We start from the raw sequence: 26,469 nt of genomic DNA on the forward strand, positions 1-26,469 counted from the left end.
TTTTGAAAGAAAAGTGTTTTATGCTCACTAAGGCTGCATATATTTGCTGAAAAATACAGTAAAAAATGGTAATATTGTGAAATATTATTAGCATTTGAAATAACTGTTTTTTATTTTAATATATTTTTAAAATGTAATTTATTCCTGTGATTTTCAGCATCATTACTCTAGTTTTCAGAGTCACATGATCCTTCAGAAATCACTCTAATATGATGATGTCAATTTTATTGTTTACTGTATATTCAATTCGAGAACAGTTATTTTAAATTGTGCGCATCTGAAGTGTCTCAGCTGAAGGAAATAATCCATTATTTATTGGCTTTAAAATATCTGCCAAATATTCTTATTGGACTGATAACCACGTTAATATTAATAATGATCGGCCGATATATTGTGCATTCCTAATTTTATTAAAAAAAACTTTTGCTGATAATTTACTCACCCCCATGTCATTCAAGATGTTTATGTCATTCTTTGTTCAGTCGAAAAGAAATTAAGGTTTTTGATTAAAACATTCCAGGATTTTTCTCCATATAATGGACTTCAATGGGGTCCAAACGGTTCAAGGTCCAAATGAGAGTTTCAATGCAAACTGCAAACTGTTCAAAGGGCTTTAAACGATTCCAGACGATGAATAAGGGTCTTATGTAGTGAAACCATCAAAACGAACAAATCTTTTTTTCGAGTGATTTGGTTCATTCAATGAACGAAATCGACTCGAAAAAAGATTCGTTCGTTTTGATGAACGAGTTCGGACAGGAAAGTCACGAACGTGCATCACAGAACAGAGCAAGGTGAGCATTTGTGCTAATAAAACTTAAACTTTTTTATTTATTTTTAAAATGAGCGATTCATCGTCTGGTGTCGTTTAAAGCCCTTTGAAGCTTCACTGAAACTCTCATTTGGACCTTGAACCGTTTGGACCCCATTGAAGTCCATTATATGGAGAAAATCCTGGAATGTTTTCATCAAAAACCTTTTCTTTGTGACTGAAGAAAGAAAGACATGGACATCTTGGATGAAATTGGTAATTATCAGCAAAAAAAAGTAAAGTTTTAAAAAGTGAACTACTCCTTTAACAAAAAAATGCAGCCTTGGCGTCATAAAAAAATCATAATTATTGGTAGTGTACATATTGCATCATTTCTCACCCAGTTTTTCCACAGCGTATTTGACGACTCTCTCGGGGTCCGCGGGGTCCGACATGTCTCCGGTCATATACATCATCTTCTGTGCGCCCAGTTTCACACACTTCTGCGCCACCTGAACATCCACAGGACAGATCTTAGCAGAACGCTTTCATTTGTTCATTCATACAAAATGTAATTTATTGCTAAGTCTAAAACTTCACAGCCTTACAACCTCTGCATTGCTTTCAACAAATAAAAAATATGGGCATCTAGTGATTAAAGTCCATAATGAATTGAAAAAGTATTCTTAAAGTGTTTCTGAAAAACAAACTGACCTTTTTTAAAGCCTCTGATCGTCTCGCAGTGATGATGATCTGAGCCCCAAACTTAGCGTAATGGTAGGCCATCTGCTCCCCGATCCCTGAACTGGCCCCTGTGATCAACACTCGGGCCCCGCGAACCGAATCTGCGCTCAACAACACACTGCACTCAGTGTAACTCTAACCAAACCCACCGCTTCATCTTGATCAGAAGATTTATTAAAGGGTTAGTTCACCCAAAAATGAAAATGATGTCATTAATGACTCGTTGCAAGCCTGTAAGACCTCCGTTCATCTTCATGTGTTTATTACCTTTCTGGACAAGGACAGTATACCGTACAATACATATATTTCCAATGGAGGGACAGAAAGCTCTCGGACTAAATCTAAAATATGTGTCCCGAAGATGAACGGAGGTCTGACGGGCTTGGGACATCATTGACATCATTTTCATTTTTGGGTGAACTAACCCTTTAAGCCTTGAACTCCCAAGAAGGTTAAAACATAAAGTTAGAAGCAAAGCCTGTGTATCATATTTGATGCATTTCTAAGGCCTCTAAATCATCAACATGATCAAAATGCTGAAACCCTGTTGCACACATGTACAGTAGTGTAATCTACCAAAAGCAAATAAAAGCCTTTTAGTATGATTGTAAAAGCGTCCACCTTCAGCTCATGTCTTTCTGTTGTTAAATCTGCATTGATTTTTATAAAGTGCCTATTATGATGTTAGTCATATTTCGAGATGAACACTTACTAGACAGAAGCAACTTAATTTGATTATCAAGATTTTAGAAAAATCATGTTAAAATCTGAGTATCAAATATGCTCCATCTCATATTATATTTAATTGCATGATCTTTGATCATAAGCATTTAAATATCATCTTACTAAGACATAATATAGGGAGATATAGTGATGAGCGACATTTAAATGTATTTTATGTCAGTAGTCTGATATACATTACAAGCTATCAGAATTTGATCTCACGGTTTGCCAATATAAATATCATGAAACGCACTAAATTACAAAAATTTGCTCAATTTGGGTTTTCTCCATATTATCAATATATAATGAGCCATAAAAGCTTGATGTATCAAATATAATACTCAACAAAAACACGTTCAATATTTATACATTTCCTATATATATTTTGTCAGAAGGTCCAAAAGACTACCACTTAAAAATATAAAGATTTTTCTGAATATTATTATACATGTCAGGCTTTACAGGGTAAAAACGAATGTCCTTCTAATATATTACAAAAAGACAGCTTCAATTCTGTGTTTTTCAAATGATTTAGTATAACTACAAAAGTTATAATCTCTAGATCATACTATTTTTTTCACCAAGGTTATGGGAGTTACATAACCATAATAAATGACTAAGTTTTCACGATTGGATGCCAATATAATAATTTAGCTGGTTAATGTTTTAGTGAAAAACATTTTGAGTTTAAGATTGGTAACAAAATCTGTGCAAAATATACGAATGGCTTTGGAAAATGCAATGCTTTCTTCATGTTATATTTGTAAACTCCCCATCACTTTCGGGATTTCTCAAAGTAGGCGACTATATGAGACGAGTTATGTTTTATATTATAGGTATATTATAAAATAACTCAAATATCTGAAGGGATGCAATAATAAAACTGAGTATATATTATTGTAAATCTGTTGTCCTGACCTGGATCAAACGTATCTCTCCACATGTACATGAGGGCAGCGATCAGCACAAATAAGCTCACATACACCTTCATGTTCACTGGTGTCCTCGATCAGAAGCCTGTCGTCTGAATCCTGTGTGAGTGTATTGAGAAGTGTGTGTTTTACACAGAAGAAGAGCCGTAAACCGTGACTGATCACCCATTAAACATGCCCGACAGTTCAGGAGGCCGAAGGTCATGTGTTGTTTACATTTACAAACACATTATCGTTTACTGAAACTATTAAAACATTTCGTTAATCGAATAAAACTTAAATATTAAAACTTAAAAACTTAAAGAAATATTAGTTAATAAAAACTCCAAGCAAATTGTACTGTACCATGTACGGGAGCAGGATTTTTTTTGTTGGTGTAGCAAAATTATTTATTCTGAAGCAATATTTTCAGATTTTACATACTTAAATCTTCATATTTGTGATATTTACTTCATATAGGCCTACATGTTGTTTATTTTTATAACGAGAACTTGAATTACCATCATCTTTCGTGTCAAATTCTTACATTTGATAAATAAATTCAGTTAAAAATAAGACACTAGTCTCGGTCTGTTAGCCCTCAAATTAAATAATTTGCACTGCAAAATTACAACTGCAATAAATGTTATGAGATTGATGTTTTCAATAAATGTTTAAATATACAAATAAAAATGCACTACTAAAAGGAGTAGTTCACTTTAAAAAAAAAAAAAAACTTTTGCTGATAATTTACTCACCCCCATGTCATCAAAGATGTCCATGTCTTTCTTTCTTCAGTCGAAAAGAAATTAAGGTTTTTGATGAAAACATTCCAGGATTTTTCTCCATCAATCACTAGCAGTGCTTCATGGGAGTAGGTGGAGCTAAAAAGCTATTACATTTTGGTACGTTGCTTTTTGGACTCTCTGATTGGTGGAATTTTCTGTACAGCATCATGGGTAATGTAGTTTTTCACCAGGAATTCCACTGTTAAACCACTGTCAAGTTCCATCCATTAACAACCTCGTAGATAACAGTATTTCTGTCATCATTCAAAATCAATTTCTCTATGAAAGAAATGAATGGACTGTTGACTATGGTGGGGAAAGAGTTAAACGGTGTGAGCGTTTAGTCAATAAACAGCAAAACACCAACAATTTTCAGTGCAAAAAATATCTCTTTTATTATTTACGATAACATCAAACAAACAGACAGGATGAATAGTTTGACACTCGTTGTCAATGTCACCTACTGAAACGTAACTTTGGTAAAAAAGCAGCAAAAGATTAAACAGATTAAATAGAAGAACCGGCAGAAGCTCGCAGACCACACAATAAATCACATTTACAAAGAAGCCAGAAAGAGAATCACTCCTTCAGTTAGGAGAAAGAAAAACTGCAGAAGCCGCTTGAGGCTCGTGAAACCTTGCTTGAAATCATCAAGATTTGTCTACACAGGGAAAGCAGAAATATAGTACAAGTGTTTTTAAAGCACAATGGAGAATATACAGAAAATATTCCACCTGATGTCATGGCAAACAGACCGGAAACTCAATCCATATCCACAGCTGAAAGTTCAACAAGTCATTTAGAGAAATGTGCATTTCACTGAACAATACTTTCCCGTAATCCAAAATTGGGATGCCCAAAAGATTTACTGGCGTCAGGACAAACAAACAATTTATCTTCTCAAAAAAAAAAAAAAAAAAAAAATTAAACATGCTGTGTGTTTTTGATAATGACATACTGAATATCTAACAAGAAGAAAACTACACAAATGACTGATGAATGTGAGCGAAGCGCTAATGTACTGAAAAATTCAAAAACCGTCGGTCTGTCTGAGAGATGATGATAACCACATGCAAACCACAGCAGGAAAATTAGTTAAAGGGATAGTTCACTTTGAAATTAATGTTTGGTATGTTTTATCTTACCTCAAGGGCATCCAAGATGTAGTTGTCTTTGTTTCCGCAGTATTTTCAATTTTGATATTTTTAGGTCAAACCGTTCTTGTTTGTCAGTCATATAGTGGAGGTCTATGGTCACCACCTCAAAGAGCATGCACAGAGAAGTCCAAATTAAACATGAGTTAATGACTTGTAAATATAAGTACACATTGACGGCCTAAGACACGAAATAAGCGGTTTGTGTGAGAAAACGAACAGTATTTATATCGTTTTACCTCTTTTAACCACAGCCACATCCATGTGATCTGAGGGCGCAGGCGCTTTGTAGGCTGTAGCAACAAGAGGTAAAAACGATCTTTTTCCGTCACAAACGTCTCGTTTTGTGTCTTTGACATTTACGAGTCATTAAATCATGTTTAATTTGGACTTCTCTGTGCATGCTCTTTGAGGTGGTGACCATAGACCTCCATTATATGACTGACAGACAAGAACGGTTTGACCTAAAAATATCAAAATTGAAAATACTGCGGAAACAAAGACGCCTACATCTTGGATGCCCTCGAGGTAAGCTAAAACATACCAAAAATTAATTTCAAAGTGAACTATCCCTTTAAGATCAGCAAACACTCAATCAGAGAGAAGCGCTGAACAACATTTGTTTACATTACATTTACATAACCAAATTCATTTATGTACAGGTCTTTTGGAAGAAGTGGTTAAATTGGAAAAATGTGATTAAATTAATTTCCAGAAAAAAAAATTAATAGTGTTAGATTTAATCATAAAAATGATCTGTCATATTAAAAACCAACAAACGCAATTTCAATTTCAAGAAATTTAGTTTTGATTTCATTTTGGTGATGCCAATCACTAAGACACTCCATGTATAATTTACTCATTTAGTAATCTTTGAGTTCCTGCGAGACAGTGTAAGAATAAAGTGCAAAAACTACAAGCAAAAAGGCCAAATCATCTACACGAACTTGCTCAAGTGCTGCATTTACAATAAAACGTGACGCGATGCCAAAAGCAAGAATAGCAAAAAACCGCCACAAAAGACAATTAAAGTTGCTGTTTTATCACTTTAAAAGTGCTGTGATGATAAAAGCTCGCCGTGCACACATGGGGGAACATCTCCCAAGTCAAGTAAAAGAACAAAACTGTCTTTTTCATGAAGCTTTGCTCAAATCAGCTGGGACGATAACGCAATAACCTGCCTTTAATTCACAGTAGAGGCAAAGATGTCTGTAGAGGTCTAACAGCTCTATCCAGCCTGCTGGATTTGATTTGATCCGTGTTTTACTAAACCAAGGCTTTTTAGACGTCGGCTACGTAACAAAATCTTGTTTTTGCAATAACTGATTGTTAATCAATTACTACTGTGCACCGTCACATCTAATCGAATTCGTCATCTTCATACAATCAAACAAAAAGGAGACTGGTTTAATTTTTGCTATGCTTGACATTCAAAATCACAGCTGTAGTACGTGGCTTGGTGTAAGAAACAAGTGCTCTACAGTCAACAAAAACAAATGTGTAACGAAACGGATGATTTCACACAGGACAAAACGGGCAACCCTATTCGTTGAGCATTTTACAGTCAGTCACTTAATGTTCATCTGATGTTAAATCACTATAGAAAACCATTTCATAAACATGCTTTCTCTATGCTACATCTGTTCAAAACCAGATATAGTCCTAGTTTAATGCCTTTACTGACTGGATTTTCACTTTTAAAATCGAAAACCGCAGAAAGGCATCCGTCTCGTTGCGTATCTGATCTGATTTGGGGGAAAATCGCAACTAAAAGAGCGACACAATGCATTAGAAAATGCCAACTCAAAGGTTTCAACTGCATTTCTGGGAGCAAACGTTTGTTATGAAGCATATTAGTTCTATAAATAAATCAGTTAGACAGTTTCATTTGTAATCAAATGTCTCTCTGAGGTTAGTCTTTTTTTTTTTTTTTTTACCAGAACTATTTACAATTCGAAAGCAAGAAACTCCTTCGCAGTCTCGCGAGACCGAACATTCATACACAAATCTCGAAAAACGAGACTGACCTTTTCCAGGGCCTACGGCTGAATCGAAGATATTCCATGGGATTATAAACACCAAATGATGTCCAACTCGCACGTATAAATACACTGTTTTGATATGACAATTGTGGACAATGGCATCAACTCAAAAGCACAAACCCTGTACACGTACGCTTCATACAGTCCCTCCTGTACACCGAGAGGCGATGACACTTAAGCTACGAAGAGGTGAAGCCGTGGGTTTGTTTTGTCTGTTTCTTTTAGGTGGTCTTGACCAGGTCGTACACGTGGATGTGGAAATCGTCATCGTATTTGATGTAGTAGACGGACGGCTTGGCGGGAACTTGATAGATGACGAGGCCCGTTCTCTTTACTCCTTTATCCGTCACATACTCCACCTGTTTACCCACAAGGCTCTCTGTTTCCTCGCCGGGCTTCCTGTCTGCGGGCAGCAGGTGTTTATTCTCTGTGGAAACAAAGAAATGGAAACAGTGAACTGAAACTTCACTTTGCTGCACGAAGAGTCGGAATGAATGATTGAATTCAATCTACCTACTTTAAGTCACAAGTCACACAGAACCGAAAAACAATCTTGGTTCTGAAGCATTGCATAGCAATTTAAAGGGATACTCCACTTTTTTTTTAGAAATTAAACTGTTGAGTTTTACCTTTTTTGAATCCATTCAGCCGAACTCCGGTTCTGGCGGTACCACTTTTAGCATAGCTTAGCATACATCATTGAAGAGCATAGACATATACACTAGACCTCAAAACCGCCGCCATCTTGGAACAGGGGTCTTGTCATAGGAAGTAGCTAGGTAACGCTGCTATCTCTGCCTTTACTTCGAATTCATTGATAGTGGCGGACTTTTGTGCAGCGTATGATGTTCACGGATGAAATCTGAACTAGGAAGAATGTTTAAAAAAAAAAAAAAAAAACCTTTTGCGAACTTTTTAAAAGTAAACTTTCCATTCAGAATCTTATTGGCATCCATTTCGGCGTCTTGTGCTCGTCATCAACTCAAACACAACGTTAACCAACTATTTGGCTGTCTCGCAAGTCCAAATAAGTGTGTGTGGCAAGCCTGTTGTTTTGCTTCCGGTCTAGCTATATCCACTTGTGCTTTGGTCGACGAAGCAACAAAACGTTAATTTTTTTATCGTGCGATTAGCGGTCTTGTTGGTCTAGCAAACTTTGTATTTTTTTTTTTACATGCTTTTGCAACAGGACGCGGCATGTGCGGCGCGGCGCTATGAAACCCATTCATTTCAATGGCTTGCGCCGCGTCCGCGTCCTGTTGCAAAAGCATGTAAAAAAAAAATACAAAGTTTGCTAGACCAACAAGACCGCTAATCGCGCGATAAAAAAAATAAATGCTGTTAAAATGGGTTTACGTTAACGCCGTTAGTAGGGCTGGGCGATATGGCGATATATATCGTTACCGCGATAGAAAACGTCAGTCGTAACAGATTTTTTTATTCCGTGTATACCGCGAAATGCAAATAAGGGGGCGTGGTTAACTCCCGTGCAGCGCGCTTGACACTGATGCTGAGATTTGTCAAAGAAACATGGAGAAAGCAGATCAAGAGGATCCACAAAGGAATTACATTTTCTAAAGGATTGTTGTTAACGTGATATCTTCGGGGGGGAAAGGCAGCCGTCGACTTGAGCAGAGCAGCAGCAGGCTACAGTTTAGAGGAGTGCACGTTCGCAACAGGGAAAGCATGAAGTTACTTGATAACAACATTTCATAGGCTATATCAATATCATTACGAGAAATAACCTTAAATAATGTATAGTTATCCGCATCTTCCCTTCTCTTATGTATAGTTACTTTTTAAACATGAAAATCGCATTCAGCACGAATGAACATCCTGCTTGTTAAAACGAATGTATAATCTTGTTTCTGAGGCAAAATTACTAAATATGCAGCGCGAGTTATATATATATTTTTAACTCCAAACAATTGCCTACTGGACCAGTTGATAAAATCTTCCTTTGATTCGATCCGTGATTACAACTTCACTCTCAAATTAATCGACCGCATTTTGTTGATGTAAAAGACGCGCGCATGCACAACCACTGAGAGGGAACGCGCGGTGTTCGACGCACTGTTATAGGTTGTGTATAATTTAAACTACTTAGTCAACACTAACAGTAGCTGCGGTTTGGTTTTCATATTGCTGCTCTCCTTCTTGTCACTTCTGAACTGACGGGTTGCCAGATATAACAAAAAGAATATAACAAAAACAAGCCCGTTAAAACAACAGTGTGTGCAGAGTCCGGTTGTGCAGGAATACCCTTCTCTGTTAAAAACGCAGTATAATAAGCACATGTGGTAAAAAAATATTATAATTATATTATATCTATTATAATTATATAATAAACTGATTGATGAAGTAAAGCAATGCATGAGATTGAAAAATTATTTAAAGTTGAAATGCACCTATGAGTTGTATTTAATATCAATCTGTTGTGGGAAGTTCATTTAAAAGTTTGAGTGTTTTTTGTTAAATATATTTTGATATAAAAATAGTTTACCAAATAAATAATTTACCAAATAAAATAAAAATAAAACAAGGTGACATACTTTTCATTTCTAAAGTATTTGGGTGTATTTATTATACAAAGCCCTTTTTGTCGATTTTTATTTATTTTTTATTTTTTTTTTAGGATAACTATATAAATAACTATATCGTGAAATATATCGTTACCGTGAAATAAAATTAGTCATATCGTGAAACACAATTTTGGTCACCCCTAGCCGTTAGTAACGCATTTAACTGACAGCCCTACTACACTCTCCTTTTATGCAAAAAAAAAATTATGTTAATGACAAGAAAGTACCCTTTTGGCACAAAGGTTCTTTATAGGCTATTATTCATTCATATATTACATTGTTCTGCAACATTTTGTAGTTGTAATTAAATTATTGTTTATTAAACTGTTGTAGTAACATAATATCCCATTTTAATCATGCTGAGTTTTAAAGGATAAAAACTGAGATGGCACTCTTTGTGTGATATTGATTAATTATATTTTTTAACCCCCATCAGTACTTCAATACTGTTGGGGAAATTTTAATCTCACATGTATTACATATGATAATTGGGTCTTGTGTTTCTATCTGTTCACCTCCCATATGTAATAACAGAGGAATGTCTTATGGTTTTGCTATCCGTGAAGGAGGTAATTTGTCTTTCCTTTATCAAGAGTGGAGTGAGGCACCAGAGAACCGGCCGGGTCAGAGGTCATCTTAGACTGGGGAGGATAGAAGGGGTTAGCGGTAAATCTAATCTAGCATTTGAATCCTATTGCTTGTGGAATTTTACAGGGAGGCTTGGCCTGCAGTGAATAACCTTGGGAGAGCTATATAGACAGACTCCAGCCCGTGTTCTGGGCGTCACTCTCTTCACAGCGTAGCAATCTGTGTTAGCGACGGAGCCTTATTCTTGCAAGAATAATAAACCTCTGTTTCTTTTATTAATTTGACTCTGAATGTCTCTTACGCAGTGATGTCTGTTTAATGAATTTTTGCCTTAACGGTGCGGTTTTATTAACAACATCCGCTTATTTACCCGCTTCAGGTAAAATCCGGAGGTCTCCGTCTTTGTAGTCGTCCCAGAGCTGGTACATGTAGAGCACAGGGTCTTTCTCGTATGTGATGTAGTACCAGTTGGTCATGATGGGCGCTCGGGACAGGACCATCCCCCTCCACTCGTTCTTCTCACCGTCCTCCTTCTCAAACAGATGCTCCACGGCTTTTCCCACCAGCTCCTCTGCGTCATGAGGAACCTTGATCTTGTTGTTCACTATGAAGGTTCAGGAAACACAGAGGTTGTGTGTTACGGTGATTTTACCCCGGTTAAGGGCTCTTGTGGCATATCGCTTTTTGTGGCATTAAAGCTTTGAAATTTGTGGAAGCTTGTTTCCGCCACTGAATAAAATAAATAAATCAATAATTGCGAGGTCAGTCTTGTGAGAAATAAAGTCGCAATTCTGAGAAATAAAGTTGCAATAGCGAGATATAAAGTCGCAATTCTGAGAAATAAAGTCGCAATAGCGAGATATAAAGTCACAATTCTGAGAAATAAAATCGCAATCGCGAGATATAAAGTCACAATTCTGAGAAATAAAGTCGCAATAGCGAGATATAAAGTCACAATTCTGAGAAATAAAGTCACAATTGCGAGATATAAAGTCGCAATTCTGAGAAATAAAGTCGCAATCGCGAGATAGAAAGTCGCAATTCTGAGAAATAAAATCGCAATAGCGAGATAGAAAGTCGCAATTCTGAGAAATAAAATCGCAATCGCGAGATAGAAAGTCGCAATTCTGAGAAATAAAATCGCAATGGCGAGATATAAAGTCGCAATTCTGAGAAATAAAATCGCAATCGCGAGATAGAAAGTCGCAATTCTGAGAAATAAAATCGCAATAGCGAGATAGAAAGTCGCAATTCTGAGAAATAAAATCGCAATCGCGAGATATAAAGTCGCAATTCTGAGAAATAAAATCGCAATCGCGAGATATAAAGTCGCAATTCTGAGAAATAAAATCGCAATCGCGAGATATAAAGTCGCAATTCTGAGAAATAAAGTCGCAATGGCGAGATATAAAGTCGCAATTCTGAGAAATAAAATCGCAATCGCGAGATATAAAGTCGCAATTCTGAGAAATAAAATCGCAATCGCGAGATATAAAGTCGCAATTCTGAGAAATAAAATCGCAATCGCGAGATATAAAGTCACAATTCTGAGAAATAAAATCGCAATCGCGAGATATAAAGTCGCAATTCTGAGAAATAAAATCGCAATCGCGAGATATAAAGTCACAATTCTGAGAAATAAAATCGCAATAGCGAGATATAAAGTCGCAAATCTGAGAAATAAAATCGCAATAGCGAGATATAAAGTCGCAATTCTGAGAAATAAAGTCGCAATAGCGAGATATAAACTCACAATTCTGAGAAATAAAATCGCAATATCGAGATATAAAGTCGCAATTCTGATAAATAAAGTCGCAATTGTGAGAAAAAAAGACAGAATTGAGACTTTTTATCTCACAATTTGACTTTTTTCTTACAATTGCAAGTTTATATCTCACAATTCTGGCTTTAACACGTAATTGTGAGTTTATATTTCGAAAAAAAAATCTGCGACTTCATATCTTGCAATTCTGACTTTATAACATGCAATTGCGACTTTATATCAATGAATTCTGACTTTATATCTCGCAAATCTGAGAAATAAAGTCAGAATTGCGAGATGTAAACTCAATTGTGAGAAAAAAAGTCAGAATCGTGAGATAAAAAGTCGCAATTACCTTTTTTATTTTTCATTCTGTGGCGGAAACAATCTTCCATAGAAATCTGCCTGTGATTGAATGAACCACTGTATTTCATGATATCTGGATACACAGTTACTCATAGCTTGACATTTTGGTCACACATACTCACAGAATGTTTTAGTAACCGTTCATGCACTATAAATACTGCTCATCCTTGCACATGTGCTACTTCCTGTCACTGGCTTGTTTCCTGTTTGCAGCACAACAGGAAAATCTACTCACCCACTTTCTCAGTGAGAACTTGCAGGTTGGAGACCCTCTCATCTTTAAAGAGCTCGATGCCATAGACGCAATCGAAGCCGTCGTACTTGACCATGAACAGGGAGGAGTTGACGCTGAGGCGGTCCAGCACCGTGCCCTTCCACTTGGTCAGCGCGCCCTTCTCCCTCCAGCTGTGTTGGATGCGTCGGCCCAGCAGGTTGTTGGGATCTGGAGTGAGACTGTCGCTCAGCTCGCCACTGCTGCGCTTCCTGACGAGAGGAGAAAAACAGGAGCGTAATGGGTTGATGAACTTACTAATCAAGGATCGTTTTACCGCTCAAATGCTAATTATGATTTGATCGATTTTATATCGCACAGCATCCTCTTTTAGATAATATCAAATGCATTTGGCTCACGTAACAGATACACATACTGTACGCTAATCTAAAGTGGTATTAAAATTAGAGATGCACCGATTGACCGGCTGGTGAGCGGAATTGGACGATTTTCACGTGATCGGCCATGACATATAGCGATTTTATGCAAAATCAGCATCACACGCGCACATGGAAACCTTGTGAATTACGGCCGTTTCACACCGCAAACGTAAGCAGCGCGTATTATTTCCGGCGTGCATGTTAATTAGAGCCCGACCGATAAAGGGTTTTGAAGGCCGATACCGATACAAATATTTTTGGGTTTTAAAATCCGATATTCCGATATATCGGCCGATATTTTTTTAATATTAAATATTGTTGGATTTCACACACGTGTAAAAGAAACGTGTCGAATGTCTAAACATTCACTCCTCGCAAGTATAACTTACATTTTACAATGCAGGGACTGTAACTAGAGATATGCTAGTTATAAATACGGTAATCATTACTTTATTTAGGCAGAAAAAGTTCATTGTGGTTTCCAAGCTCATTAATGTTAACGTTAGCGGTCTTCCACTGATGATAGTGGCATTAGCTTGCTTTGTGGTTAGCTAGTCTATGATGAGCCATAATTTAGCAATAGATAACATCATACTGCAGATTGTAAAACATACATTTTCAATATAACAGGCCAAGGAGAGATGATTGAAGTGTGTTTCGTCTGTTTTTATTTTATTTTTTAAATATACATTTATCGGCCATTATAACTGCCGATACCGATATTATGGAAATTGGCTAATATCGGCCGGCCGATATATATCGGTCTGGCTCTAATGTAAATCAATGAGTGCATTCACACTGGGAGCAGGAGCAGCGCGGGTTTCGGCAGTAGCACCTCATTGCAGTACACGAGATCCAGGGGGCGGAGTTGGATCCAGATCTAAAAGGTGGAGATGGGTAGGATTAGGGTGGGGTTAGGGATCAGGGGGCGGGCATGGGTAGGTTTAGGTATATGTAAGGTGGAAGGAGTTGGATTTTGGCCCAACTCCTCCCAATAAAAGGGTCCAACTCCTCCTATCGGCTAGTTGGATCTGGGTCCAACTCCTCCCCCTGGATTTCGTGTTCTGCAGTGAGGACCATCTCGGGTTCGGCGCAGAGTCTATTTTTGCTGCGCTGCTCACGCTCAATTCAAGTCAAAGCACACTTTTGATGGACAAAATAAATATGATTTCACACAAAAGTGCCCAAAATGCACAGAATTTGCATGTCTGGTGTGTTTTAACAGGAAGTGGAGTATATGTCATTTCTTTTTGAAATGAACATGTTTTTTTAGTTAAATATTGGATGTGAAAAGAAGGAAATGGTTCATCCATAACATTGCACTTTAGATGTGTGTGAATTTCCCACACCAGGAGTAATTTATATAGTCCTATTTTATAGCGATTACTGTTCAAAAATGTTCTATGCAAAATGTAAAATGTTCTACCAAATAAAAGAGAGAAAATAAATATTTGTGTGTGCTGTAAAGTGGTTAGAAAAAATTAAATCGGCTAAAATCGGTATCGGCAGGTCAGACTCTGAAAAATCGGAAATCTCTAATTAAAATGAGTATCAGCAGTCTAAAAATTAGGCATGATATAAAACTGTTGCCAACACTACAATAAGGTTTCATTAGTGAACATGAACTAAGAATGAACAGCATTTATTAATCTAAATGAATGTGAAATTCAACATTTACTAATACATTATTAAAATCATAAGTATTTATAATCATTTAAGATGTTCATGCACTGTGAACTAACATGGACAGAGATTGAATGACTATTAACAAAGATTAATAAATACTATAACAAATATATTACACATTGTTAGTTCATGATGTTAGTTACTGCTAATGAAACCATTTTGTAAAGTGTTACCAAAATTTGACAAAAAAATAAAGTTTTTGCATGATTTAGAGTACACAACACACTAATTTTATATTTGGAAAGAAATTAATCATCAAGGATCCATTAAATTGATCAAAAGTGACAGTAAAGACAATTAAAATGCAGCCTTGGTGCGCAGAAGAGACTTATTTCAAAAACATATGAAAAATATCACCGAGTCCACACAGTAGTATACAAAAACATGTTTAATCTTCATTATCTTTCATCAATATGTAATAGCTTGCTAAGCCCTCTTATTTTTCAACAATCTTGATCTATTCTGACCCTTAACAGACAATTTTCACAATCCAACCAATTCCAAAACAACTCATGTCCTGTATTTTTTTTCTTTAATATCCTATTTCATTCAGAAATACATCAGATTACCAAAATAAAATGGGTTCACATGGACTCTACAGGCGCCTAATAGAAATCAGTAGTAAAAAGATGACTGTGTTGTCGGCTGAACACGCTGAAAGGAATAAAGGCGACTGCCAACTAACATGTGTGTTCTGCGGGTGTGTGTAAGTAAATATCAGCATAATGTAAATTTAAAGCAAATATCAGCAAGTATCATTAGTTAATAATATACATCATTCAAAAAGAGAAAGAAAAACTGGGACTCCAGATATACAAACCGTAAACAAAGCAGCGCTTGCTTACCATGTTGGATATCAATCATGCTACTGGTGGTATTATGAAAATATTTGCACATTGGGATGCTCAAGTAAGATTATGCAAAATTAGAATTGACTTCTGTTGCGCCGTATTGACTTCTAGGCTTTTCATCACTTTCACTGACTCGTTCGCTAAGGGCAAACTCACACTACAGGACTGCAAGACTACATGAATCACAACAAGGTTTCTTATCATCTGTCGTAGTCTTGTCATGGCAGTTCACATATACGACAACACACGGTGCACAAACTACAAGACATTTGGTCAAGAGACTGTTCTTTGTTCACACGAGAAATTCATGCAAGTGATTATGAGATTTTTCCATTTATAATATCTGCACTTTGATTGGCTGGATTAGTTCCACCTTGAAATTGCATTTGACACATTACAAGATTATGTGGGGATAAGATCAAAAAAGGTTTGACAGCTCGAGATCAAGTCGCTGACCTGCTCGTTTTGGCCGTTTTATGTCGCAGACTTTGGAAATCTATCTGTGATAGCAAAATCCAGTTAAAAGTCATGTAGTGTGAGCTTGCCTTAAGCTGAACAGCCAATTAGAGTTCTCTCTCTCTCAACGATGAAGCCAATGCCAACAGATGCTGATTCAACAAGCTCAATCGGCCAAAAAGCCCTGATGGGATCCGACTAAAGCCAACGCAAAAACTGGGCCGACCCAATGGTCTGACTCAAGTTCAGCCGAGTGCATAAGTTCAGTCAGAGCTCAGTTTAATAATTCACTCAACAATTCTAACATTGAAAACACATTCCTGGAAATATCACAGCCTGACACCATTATTTCCAGCCTGGTCCTGTTGATAATCTAAGCGACGATGTGCACAACCATTATTAGTCAATTTTGGACTATATGACGTATATTAGAGATCGACATTCTCAAACAAATTTCTGGAGAGCAATGTTTTATATGACACAATTTAATTACAGCAAATGAGATGTATACTTGAACACTTATTAGTCAATGGCTGGGAGTCAATGTGCCTTATCCACTGATTAAGCCTAGTTCACACTACATGACTTGCTCTCAGTGAAATCATGAGTGTTCAAGTTGTTTAGCTGTTCACACCACACAACACAACGTGATTGATCCACAACAGGAGGTAACTCACTACACGAGTTAACAACACACTGCATAGAGATACAACCACGATCGGATGATAAGAGCATATCATTTGTGACTCAATGAGAGCTGTTTCAGTACTATAGTACGGTCTAAATCCTGAAAATAATCAAACAAATAACGAGTTGACAACAACACGATTCTATCTGGTCTAGAAACCATGTTTTGTAACGAAAAACCACGCAATAAAACGAACCAGAAATGACGCGAAACTACAGAGAAGAACACAACACGCGAATATGGACGTCAGACAGAAACTAGTGCTGCACACTGTTTGCTCGACGATCTGCTCTGAAAAAAAATGCAAAAAGAAAAAGTAAGATTTACCTGGTGTCCTCAACCCATGCGTTGCTATGATTGGCTGTACTCATGACATCACTGAGATTGAGTCGCGCGACTGCTCGAGATATCTAGCAGGCTAGATATTTTTCTGAGCTCGGTGACCTGTCTGCGAGGTGTCTGCGAGCTGTCTTTGATGCGTTGTTGGCTCTTTCACACTAACGGATTGGCGAGCGTTAATCGTCCGCTAATCGCCCGCGATTTGCACGCGATAACACCCTGACTTGTCGGCGACTCAACGATTTGCAAATCGGGCTTAAATCGGGCTTAAAATCACGTAGTGTGAACTAGGCTTTAGGCTACAAGTAGTTTGTTGAAATGATATGAGACTTTAAAGGGATGGTTCACTTTGAAGTGTTTTAGCTTATCTTAAGGGCATCCAAGATGTAGGTGTCTTTGTTTCCACAGTATTTTCAATTTTGATATTTTTAGGTCAAACCGTTCTTGTCTGGCAGCCATATAATGGAGGTCTATGGTCACCACCTCAAAGCGCATGCACAGAGAAGTGCAGATTAAACATGATTTAATGACTCGTAAATGTAAGTACACATTGTACACACTTAGGCCATCAATGTGTACTTACATTTACGAGTCATTAAATCATGTTTAATTTGGACTTCTCTGTGCATGCTCTTTGAGGTGGTGACCATAGACCTCCATTATATGGCTGACAAACAAGAACCTAAACCTAAAAATATCAAAATTGAAAATACTGTGGAAACAAAGACACATACATCTTGGATGCCCTTGAGGTAAGCTAAAACATCCCAAAAATTAATTACAAAGCGAACTATCCCTTTAACTGGCACTTCTGTTAGTCTGTGAACCAGCCATCTGGTTATTGGAGATAATGTCAAAATGACCAAATAATGTCCGATTCATCGGTCGGGTTTGAGTGTCCCTAGAAACATCCCTAACTCAACACAATCAAATATATAGGCTAATAAATCAGAACTGATTCAACAAATTCAATGAAAAGAAATCAACTCAAGAAAATGACTCACCAACATTGCAGTAATGGTAATCTATGTCACTTCCATATTTATCATGCTAAAGTTAATTTGTTACGGTATTTTAGATAAATTTTGGTATCCCTTCAATATCATATACCAAAGTACTGTGGTATCATCATTCTGATGCCATCATTGTCCAATATTAAAGCGTGTTTATATTACATTTACTCACCTGCCCCTTTTCTTGGACATGTTTCCAAAACCTCAAGCACGTCTAGAAGAGAAAAATGACAGAATTGTAAGTAAACCAATATCTTTGCTTCTTGTCTTGAGTCAAGACACTACAAGTAAAACCAGCGTTTCTTCATCAGCAATTTTAGGCTATTTTACTTTCAGATTACTGGAAAGAAAACATCCAAAATACACACTACAGTGCTTTGTTTTATGCTTTTTTACACTTATTTGCGTCTAAATGACATATCTTTAAAGGCCGTTTCTCAAAATTAGTTTTCAGAAATCTCTACTTTTGCAGCACTTACATACACCGAACGTTTAGTCTTTTATTCCTATCTATATTCGGACCATTTTTATTTTACACAGAGGTTTGTTTGTAAAACATTTGCCTGATTTATTTTATTTCTAAAGACATGGTGTATAGTGATAAAAAGAGATATCCAAGATTATTTTGTGTCAACAGGATTAGATTTCTGTTCTGGAGATGTATGTTAATAATCAGATAATACCTAATTTGCATATTTAAACATATCTTTTCAGAAATCATGCGATTATACAAAGCAATTGTCTTACTGGACTGTGATTAATTAGCTGGGGAAGTGTGGTGATAGCTGTTAATTGAAATGTTTTCCCCATCTCTATACCCAAGGTTTCTGGCTTTATTAGAATATCATATTGCTTTTAGGGATAAGAGCAATAATACACATGCCACAACTGCAGATAATACTTTCATTTCAGCATATGGAAACTGATGGGAGTGTCAACATATGGTGGTTGTCGACCACATGGTTTTGACAGCTCAATTTATTGTTCACGACACGTAACAATACTTCAAGTCTAACGTTACTTAATCATGTGTGACCTGTGTATGTTACAGATATGTATCCCCACGTTATCTTTTGTTATTTTATAGTATTGCCATATTAATCTGGCCTCTGATTGGACAATGACTCAACAGCCCCCGTGTTGCATAATTACATCGAATCTGCGGCATATATTCAGGTGTTTATGGTTTAATATCGCGTTAAAGATGATGCTAAATCCACGTAGAACATGAGATGTCCACAATATTGCGGCATAACAGAGGCCGGTTTATTTTTCATGCCTTAATGGTGTAAGCTGTGCTGTTTCCTCATATATCGCCCAAATTTATATCATAACTAACATGTCAGACATCAGTAATGCAAGTAAACGAGTGTTTAGACTCTATATAAAGACACAAAATCGGGTCGTTTCGCTGCTTGACAAGGAAAACACCAACGCAGCTATAAAACGCTGGCGTTTCTGTCCTTTGCGCAACCGGTAAACTCCGCTTTACCTTCGTGTTTTGTCTTCACACATAATCTTATTTCCACGTGCTCATATGTCCCTGTATAAATCGTAAGAAAAGTAAGATTACCTGGCCTCTATTTTCATGTCTATGATGGACTTCCCTCTGCAGATCCTCATGTATAATGCTCGTCCAGACGTGAGGCAACAACCTGGCACGGCCGGTTTAAACTACAATTCCCATAACGCATTGTCAGGGAGAGTAGCGCAAATAGCGGGCAGGGGATTCTGGGAAATGCAGTTGAGAGTGTGAAAGGGGCGGAAACACATTCTTCCTGTGTCCGGCTGCAACTGTGTAAATGAGAAAATAAAATCCAGCTAAACTCAGAGTTATTAACGAAACACCTGGATTAAAATCTTGGGAGATAATAAAATCTCTCCGGATGCTATTTTTCATCTTATGGGCGACTACTTTTATAAGCACTCACAGAACTACAATTCCCAAGATGCACCAATACTTTTCTTTGTCATTCCTTCGGTCAGGTTTGATGAACAGGCCTTTGCGTGTGTGTGTGTGTGTGTGTGTGTGTGTGTGTGTGTGTGTGTTGAAATAAACATTAGGATGTTTAAATATTTATTTTTAAATAAAATATATAGGCCTACACAATGTTCAAAAAAGATTGAATTACACAGCATTATATCAGCTTTATATATTATATCCATGGTCCAACTTTCATATAAGCCAGTCTATTCCTTTTAAATTGGGTACGAAGTCATTAAAAATTATCTAAAAGACACAAAATGTATAATACCCAAAACGTTATGTAACAAATATTATAAGTGTTTTAGTTGTAGGCCTACTGTTGACATTGGTCAGTCAGTCACATCTCAATGGATTTATGACTATATAACTGTTTAAATCTGTATTTAGGTAAAACTGTTTAAAATAAGAAGTTAAAAATACAAGGAATAGTTTGAGGTTTGTCATACTAATGGTTTTAGTATAATTCTACTCATTAAGCAAAAAAGATGCACAATGCAGCTTTGCATATTTCAAGTTGCATACCTTGATGAAACTGAAAGTCATACACGTATTGAAATTACACTCACCATTATTACACAGATCCACACACCATTGGTCATTGTCCTGCAATGCTTTGGATCAGGGGTCACTGTAGTATTTTATATTCTCCACAAGAAGGCACTAGTGCTCCATTTTCAGATCAACGGGACCAATGTCGTCATTCACTGTTCAGATTTTTTTCAACACTCCCAGCTTTAATGTGACTGAATTGATTTCTGTGCGACTCAATACCAGGGATTAATACCAGGGATTCTCCATCTGAAATGTCACTTTGTGTGTGTGTGTGTGTGTGTGTGTGTGTGTGTGTGTGTGTGTGTGTGTGTGTGTGTGTGTGTGTGTGTGTGTGTGTGTGTGTGTGTGTGTGTGTGTGTGTGTGTGTGTGTGTGTGTGTGTGTGTGTGTGTGTGTGTGTGTGTGTGTGTGTGTGTTTAACATTAAAGCTGCATACAAATTTTAAATTTTACATTAAGGCTCTATGCACGCATAAACTCCGCATTTGACGGCGCAAGGATGCTCTTCAGTTTACGGTTGAGGAGATTTAAAGCGGAGGAAAAGGGGATTATGGCAGTCTTCAAAATGTACTGTCCTCCCGTCTTTGAAACGAAACTGTAATACGTTTAGATGTAATTTTATATATAGTTATGTTTATTTATAATAAACAAAAAAGCATTAACAATATGAGTCTGTTTTTGTGACTAACGTTTCTTTAGTATAGCCATAGAGTATAAAAGTCAATATAAATTCTCGTTATAGCTTTGGACTCTATCGGCTGAAGTTATCCAGTAGACCTTCACCGGAAATAGACATAGACCGCCGTGCATAGAGCGCATTGTTTACGTTCGACCAAAAAAATAAATTTCTGTCATTAATTAACCTACTGACATTTCATGTGCTCAAAAACTGTAAGACTTTAGTTCATCTTCGGAACACAAATGAAGATCTTTTCGATGAAAACTGAGAGTTCTGTCAGGACCATGTCAAAGCTACCACTGACAATTATCAGATAGTTAGGATTGGCGATGTAGGACTTTTTTTACAAATACAAACATATAGCCTACTGTAACACAAAATAACACATTTTAACTAGGGCTGTCAAACACATCCAAAATAAAAGTTTGTGTTTACATAATAATTGTGGGTGCACTGTGTATAATTATTGAAATATTTTCATGTATATACTGTATATAGATTTATATAATAATATATAATAAATATTTTATATATAAATAATATTTTTTCTTAAACATACATGCATGTGTGTGTATTTATATATATAAACACAAACTTTTATTTTGGATGCGATCAATCGTTTGACAGCCCTATTTTAACATTTATCAATGCACACATCAGCTGTGGTAAATAAATAATGACAGAATTTTCATTGTGGGAACTAACCCTTCAATGGGGATCTTGGGAGACAATGAGATGGACGCAGAATTTCTGAAATAAAATAAAATAATTTTGCATAATATTTTCTCATAATTCACTGATTCTAATACTGAACATGTATCTAAAACAAACAGTTTTTTGTGAACGCTTGTCTTTGCTATGCTAAATGCAGCCTAAACGTGTCGTCTTATTTTCACCATTTGATTTCTGTAACTCCAGGTCCTGAATGCTAAACCATGAATCACTCGATGAGTGAAGATCTGCTGGGATTTGAAGCATGTCTCATGTCTCTTGCCTGACTCAGACATACAGGCCTTGTGCAATTCTCAAAATACCAAAGCAATTCTCATTCTGTGTTGTTTTCTTCATCCTGCTGATAAAAATGCAGTTACTGACATATTGGATGGCTTTTTTGAAGGTCATCCTGCCAGTCAAGATCTTCCACTATCCTCCATAAAGCGACTCAGAGCCATCAGAACAAACAGTGATGGGCAATAAGACCGTTTCCCTGAGGCGGTGACTCTCAACAACTAAACTAAACTGCTCCCTGCGTGAAATGCGCATTTTGATTATCCTATTTTTGTCCACGTGTTCCTCGTGCTGACTAGAGTCTTCTGCACTGCTTATATGAATCCTACATGTTGCAATCCAATTCAATATATGTTTTTATGCAACAAAACGAGTTCAGAACCACTGGTTATTTTTGCCTTGACATATCTGAAAAGACAGCTGCTTATGTCAGAATATTCAGTCTCCTCCATTACGTTAATAAGACGTGGACCTAGTTTATAAGACATAAAACATACATGACAAGCATCATGGCACTGTGCATGTGTTCAAGGTATTCTTTATTTCAGATTGAGATAATAGTCAAGATTCAAGCCAAATCCGAATGCAATGATTGCCAAAAAATATTGGTCCTAAGACTTCCACAGAAGATATATAATTTTTAAAATATTTATACCACTTCTATTAATGATTGCTATCAGGATGTGAAAAAAGCTTCAACTAGTATAAAAAAGTGTTTATAAAAAAAATCACCAACCTTTTTTTAATGTAGTAAAACCCCTAGGATAAATGACAGCTCTTAAAAGTGTAATATAAAAGTAATTAGGAACAAAAAAGGTGCCATGCAAAACTCTCCGCCACAATGTCTAAAGTGTTCTGGGGGGTTACTATAGCGCCTTATTATGTAGGTGGTTGCCAGGGGGTTGCTAGGCATTTATTGGGTGGTTGCTAGATTATTTACTGGCCCAAGTCAAACAATATTCTGGTAAAATATATGGCCCGTTTGCCCGTTTTCTCATTTACCCATGGCAAAAATCTTTTTTCAGTCTCTCTCTATAAAAAAGGCACTAAAATGTGCTTTATGCCACTTACTAAGTAGCCTAATACAATTGATTTGTCCATGTAATACTGTAGGTGGTTGTTTTGCAGAAATGCATGCATGATACTGTACATTAATAAAGAACTCAAACTCATCTATAACTATTTTACACCACTTAATATTTTTTCAATGTCCATCCCTTTATTTTATCACTCACTTGCTCTTTCAATGACTCCCACATCCAAGTTCTGTCCTCAAGCGGATCAGTCGAGTCTGGGTTTGGTTCTTCAGGGTCACTGTGAGCCGCTGACTGTGTGAAAGCAATATTGTTCAAATGAAATCGCATCTTTAAGTTTCTGTGCAGAATTGCTGTGGCGTAAATGTTCCTCCGGGCCATCAAGCACCAACCAGCCTTGATCCCACATAAAAACACTTCCCATGGGAAAAATACATTCCTCTGAAAGCTATTTACCTAAATAAATGCGGAAATAGAAAGGGTTGTTACGTCTGGATTCTAGCAAGCACCACGATGAAGCTGCGAGGAGACTTCCAAGATCATAGACTGTTTATTAAACTAAACACACGCAGGCGATCATAAGAACAAATATAAGTAAAAAATGTAATAAAAAAGAACAAGAACTGACCTTAAATACTCAGTGGAAACAAACAAGAGACAGGTGGCAATAATGAGCAATTAAATTAGAAACCATGACGACTAACAAGGAATGAAGACGGGAAAAATCAAAACACAACAGAAACAAACCTGACCTTAAGTCAGATTTATACAGTATTTGTATTTTCCTTTCCACTTCCTCTTATTTATCATTCCTTCCCATTTCCATATTTATGTCCATTTCTTATCCCCCACCCCCTTTCTCTCTCTTCATTCTAAGGTTGGAACAGGGTCATGTGACCAGGAGAACCCACACAAGCATACTATCTCCTGAGAACCGCTGGGCAGAAATAGAGCACCTCCTTCTCTCTCTCTCTCTCTCCTGTGCCATTTCTCTGTCGTTACGGAGGGTATTTGTCTTCCCATTGGGTCCTCCTCTGTAAACGCCCACCCTTTCATATTTAATCATTATCATGGGATCTTCCTCTGCATGGTGTGCATATACAGTATGATTAATGTAACGTTACATATGTTTGTCTTCTATATCCGCAGGGCAAACCCATCCCTCTCTTACAGACCCGCCTTGCCAATAACGAACACTGGCAGGGATGGATTGTGATTCATTGAATGGGAGGGGAAATTGCTCTCTAGAGATCTGATCCAGATTCTCACGGTGACTTAATGTTTCCTCACAGGGTAGCAACATGTTATTGGACACGTTAAAGGATACATGTTCAGAATGACATATGCTATATTAGCAGTATGTTTATGCACAGAATGCAAATTGTCAGTATTTATGGAGTACTAGGATTACTGACTGAAAAGTGTGCAGCATACAACCAGATCACACTGTGTAGTAGTGTATCTCACAATGCATCGCCTTGACTCGACTTAGAGTGAGACAAATGTACAAATGGAAACAATATTGAATTTGAATGAAAATAAATCTGCAAAATAATCTTTTTTGTGTATACAAAATTTTTCTGGATTTTTGAATTTTTGTGAAGTCAATACATGTTGAATTACACATACAATTTAATGATTTACAGCTAGTGCGTTACAGAGTCTAAACTATCAGTTAGTATTGTAATCAATATTTTTGTGAAAAGTTCAAAGAACAACATTTTCTTTAAATAGAGATCTTTTGTTACATTATAAATGTCTTTACTGTCGCTTTTGATCAATTTAATGCATCCTTGCTGAATAAAATTATTAATTTTGTTCAAAAATCGAAATAATTCTGAAGTAAAATTTAAAAAATAAAATAAAAAACAGCTATTTAAAATAGTACAATATAATTGATTATTACCGATCATTTTTATAAAATAATTGCAGTCTTGGTGAATCTTAAATATTTATGATTCATATCATATAAAACAATGAGTTCAATTTTAAAAATAAAACATTTGACAAAAATATTATATATCATAATATAATAGCCATTGGATCGGTATATTTGTCTATGTCAGCCAGTTTTGTGTCAGGTAATTATTTTTGTGATCTCGTGTTTTTAAAAAAAAAATTTATTGTGGAATGACAATAGCGGGTTTCAATAGCAAAAATACCAACTTGCAACTGCGTAGTAGTAGCAGTGGACTAAAGTCCACACAAACACAAACAAGGCATTGAGGTGGTGATTTTTCCACAAGCAAGCACAACTCTAGTTTGTAGATCCATCTAAAAGGATTTCAACAATATGTGAACTTGGAAAGCAAAGTATATACTGTGTTGTTTAAGCACAACAAATCTGTGTATTTGCAATGGGATTATTGGAACATATTTGACATACATACATTCTTATTCTCTCAATCAAAAGAAACGCTCACACACAAAAATAATGAAGATTCACACTCGACACACAAACTTTGAATGAACTCTCATGGTCTGTAAGTCGCTCCATCTCTCCCTCTCTCTGTTCTTGTCCCAAAGTGGGCGTTGATGCTAAATTGAGGTTATTGCTCCTGCTCTTCACACGTCTGTAATTAGCATGGTTGTTTTTAACTCTAATTTATCACTTACCAGAAAATGTGTCCAAGATTATTTTTTTCTCTACCTACTGATATTGAGTACACAGTCATCCACACTAAATGCAACTGTTTTCAGGTCATATGCATGTTTATGATCAGTACACATCAAGTGAAATTATCATTTTATGTTTCTGTATGTGGTTGCGTTGTGAGTATTTGCATCACGTTTCTGTATTTGGTTGAGTTGTGAGTATTTGCTGAGTGTTTCTGTATTTGGTTGATTGTGAGTATTTGAAGCGTGTGTCTGTGTGTTTTTGAGTTGTGAGTATTTGCTGAGTGTTTCTGAGTATTTGAAGCCTGTGTCTGTATATTTGGTTGAGTTGTGAGTATTTGCAGGGTGCTTCTGTATGTGGTTGAGTTGTGAGTATTTCGAAGGTATTATCTGTATGTGGTTGAGTTGTGAGTATTTGCAGCGTGTTTCTGTATTTGGTTGAGTTGTGAGTATTTGCAGCCATAGTGTTTCTGTATTTGGTTGAGTTGTGAGTATTTGCA

The 26,469-nt window shown here is 36.6% G+C and overlaps 2 protein-coding genes across 3 annotated transcripts in view; both read right to left on the minus strand.

The window, feature by feature from the left end:
- hsd11b1lb (hydroxysteroid (11-beta) dehydrogenase 1-like b) overlaps positions 1 to 26,469 on the minus strand; it is a 178,975-nt gene that overhangs the window by 4,032 nt on the left and 148,474 nt on the right. Inside the window, exons 1-3 of one of the 2 annotated variants that reach the window (XM_039689944.2) lie at positions 3,137 to 3,351; positions 1,466 to 1,596; positions 1,152 to 1,263 (exon numbers count right to left, since the gene is read on the minus strand). In XM_039689944.2, the coding sequence (XP_039545878.2) occupies positions 1,152 to 1,263; positions 1,466 to 1,596; positions 3,137 to 3,209 (316 nt within the window). In that variant the 5' untranslated portion in view covers positions 3,210 to 3,351. Of the gene's footprint in view, positions 1 to 1,151; positions 1,264 to 1,465; positions 1,597 to 3,136; positions 3,352 to 26,469 lie in introns of those variants that run through there. The other variant, XM_089131535.1, reaches the window with a different exon arrangement.
- Positions 7,015 to 19,791, minus strand: LOC120491916 (spindlin-W). The gene is made up of 5 exons (XM_039689943.2): positions 19,669 to 19,791; positions 18,268 to 18,309; positions 12,647 to 12,894; positions 10,654 to 10,887; positions 7,015 to 7,540 (listed from the first exon to the last, which is right to left on the minus strand). The coding sequence occupies exons 2-5, from the start codon at positions 18,285 to 18,287 to the stop codon at positions 7,335 to 7,337; spliced, it is 708 nt and encodes a 235-aa protein (XP_039545877.1). The 5' UTR covers positions 18,288 to 18,309; positions 19,669 to 19,791; the 3' UTR covers positions 7,015 to 7,334.

This window comes from Pimephales promelas, chromosome 5, assembly GCF_988280905.1.
Source record: "Pimephales promelas chromosome 5, fPimPro1.hap1.1, whole genome shotgun sequence".
In the NCBI taxonomy this organism is placed as follows: domain Eukaryota; kingdom Metazoa; phylum Chordata; class Actinopteri; order Cypriniformes; family Leuciscidae; genus Pimephales; species Pimephales promelas.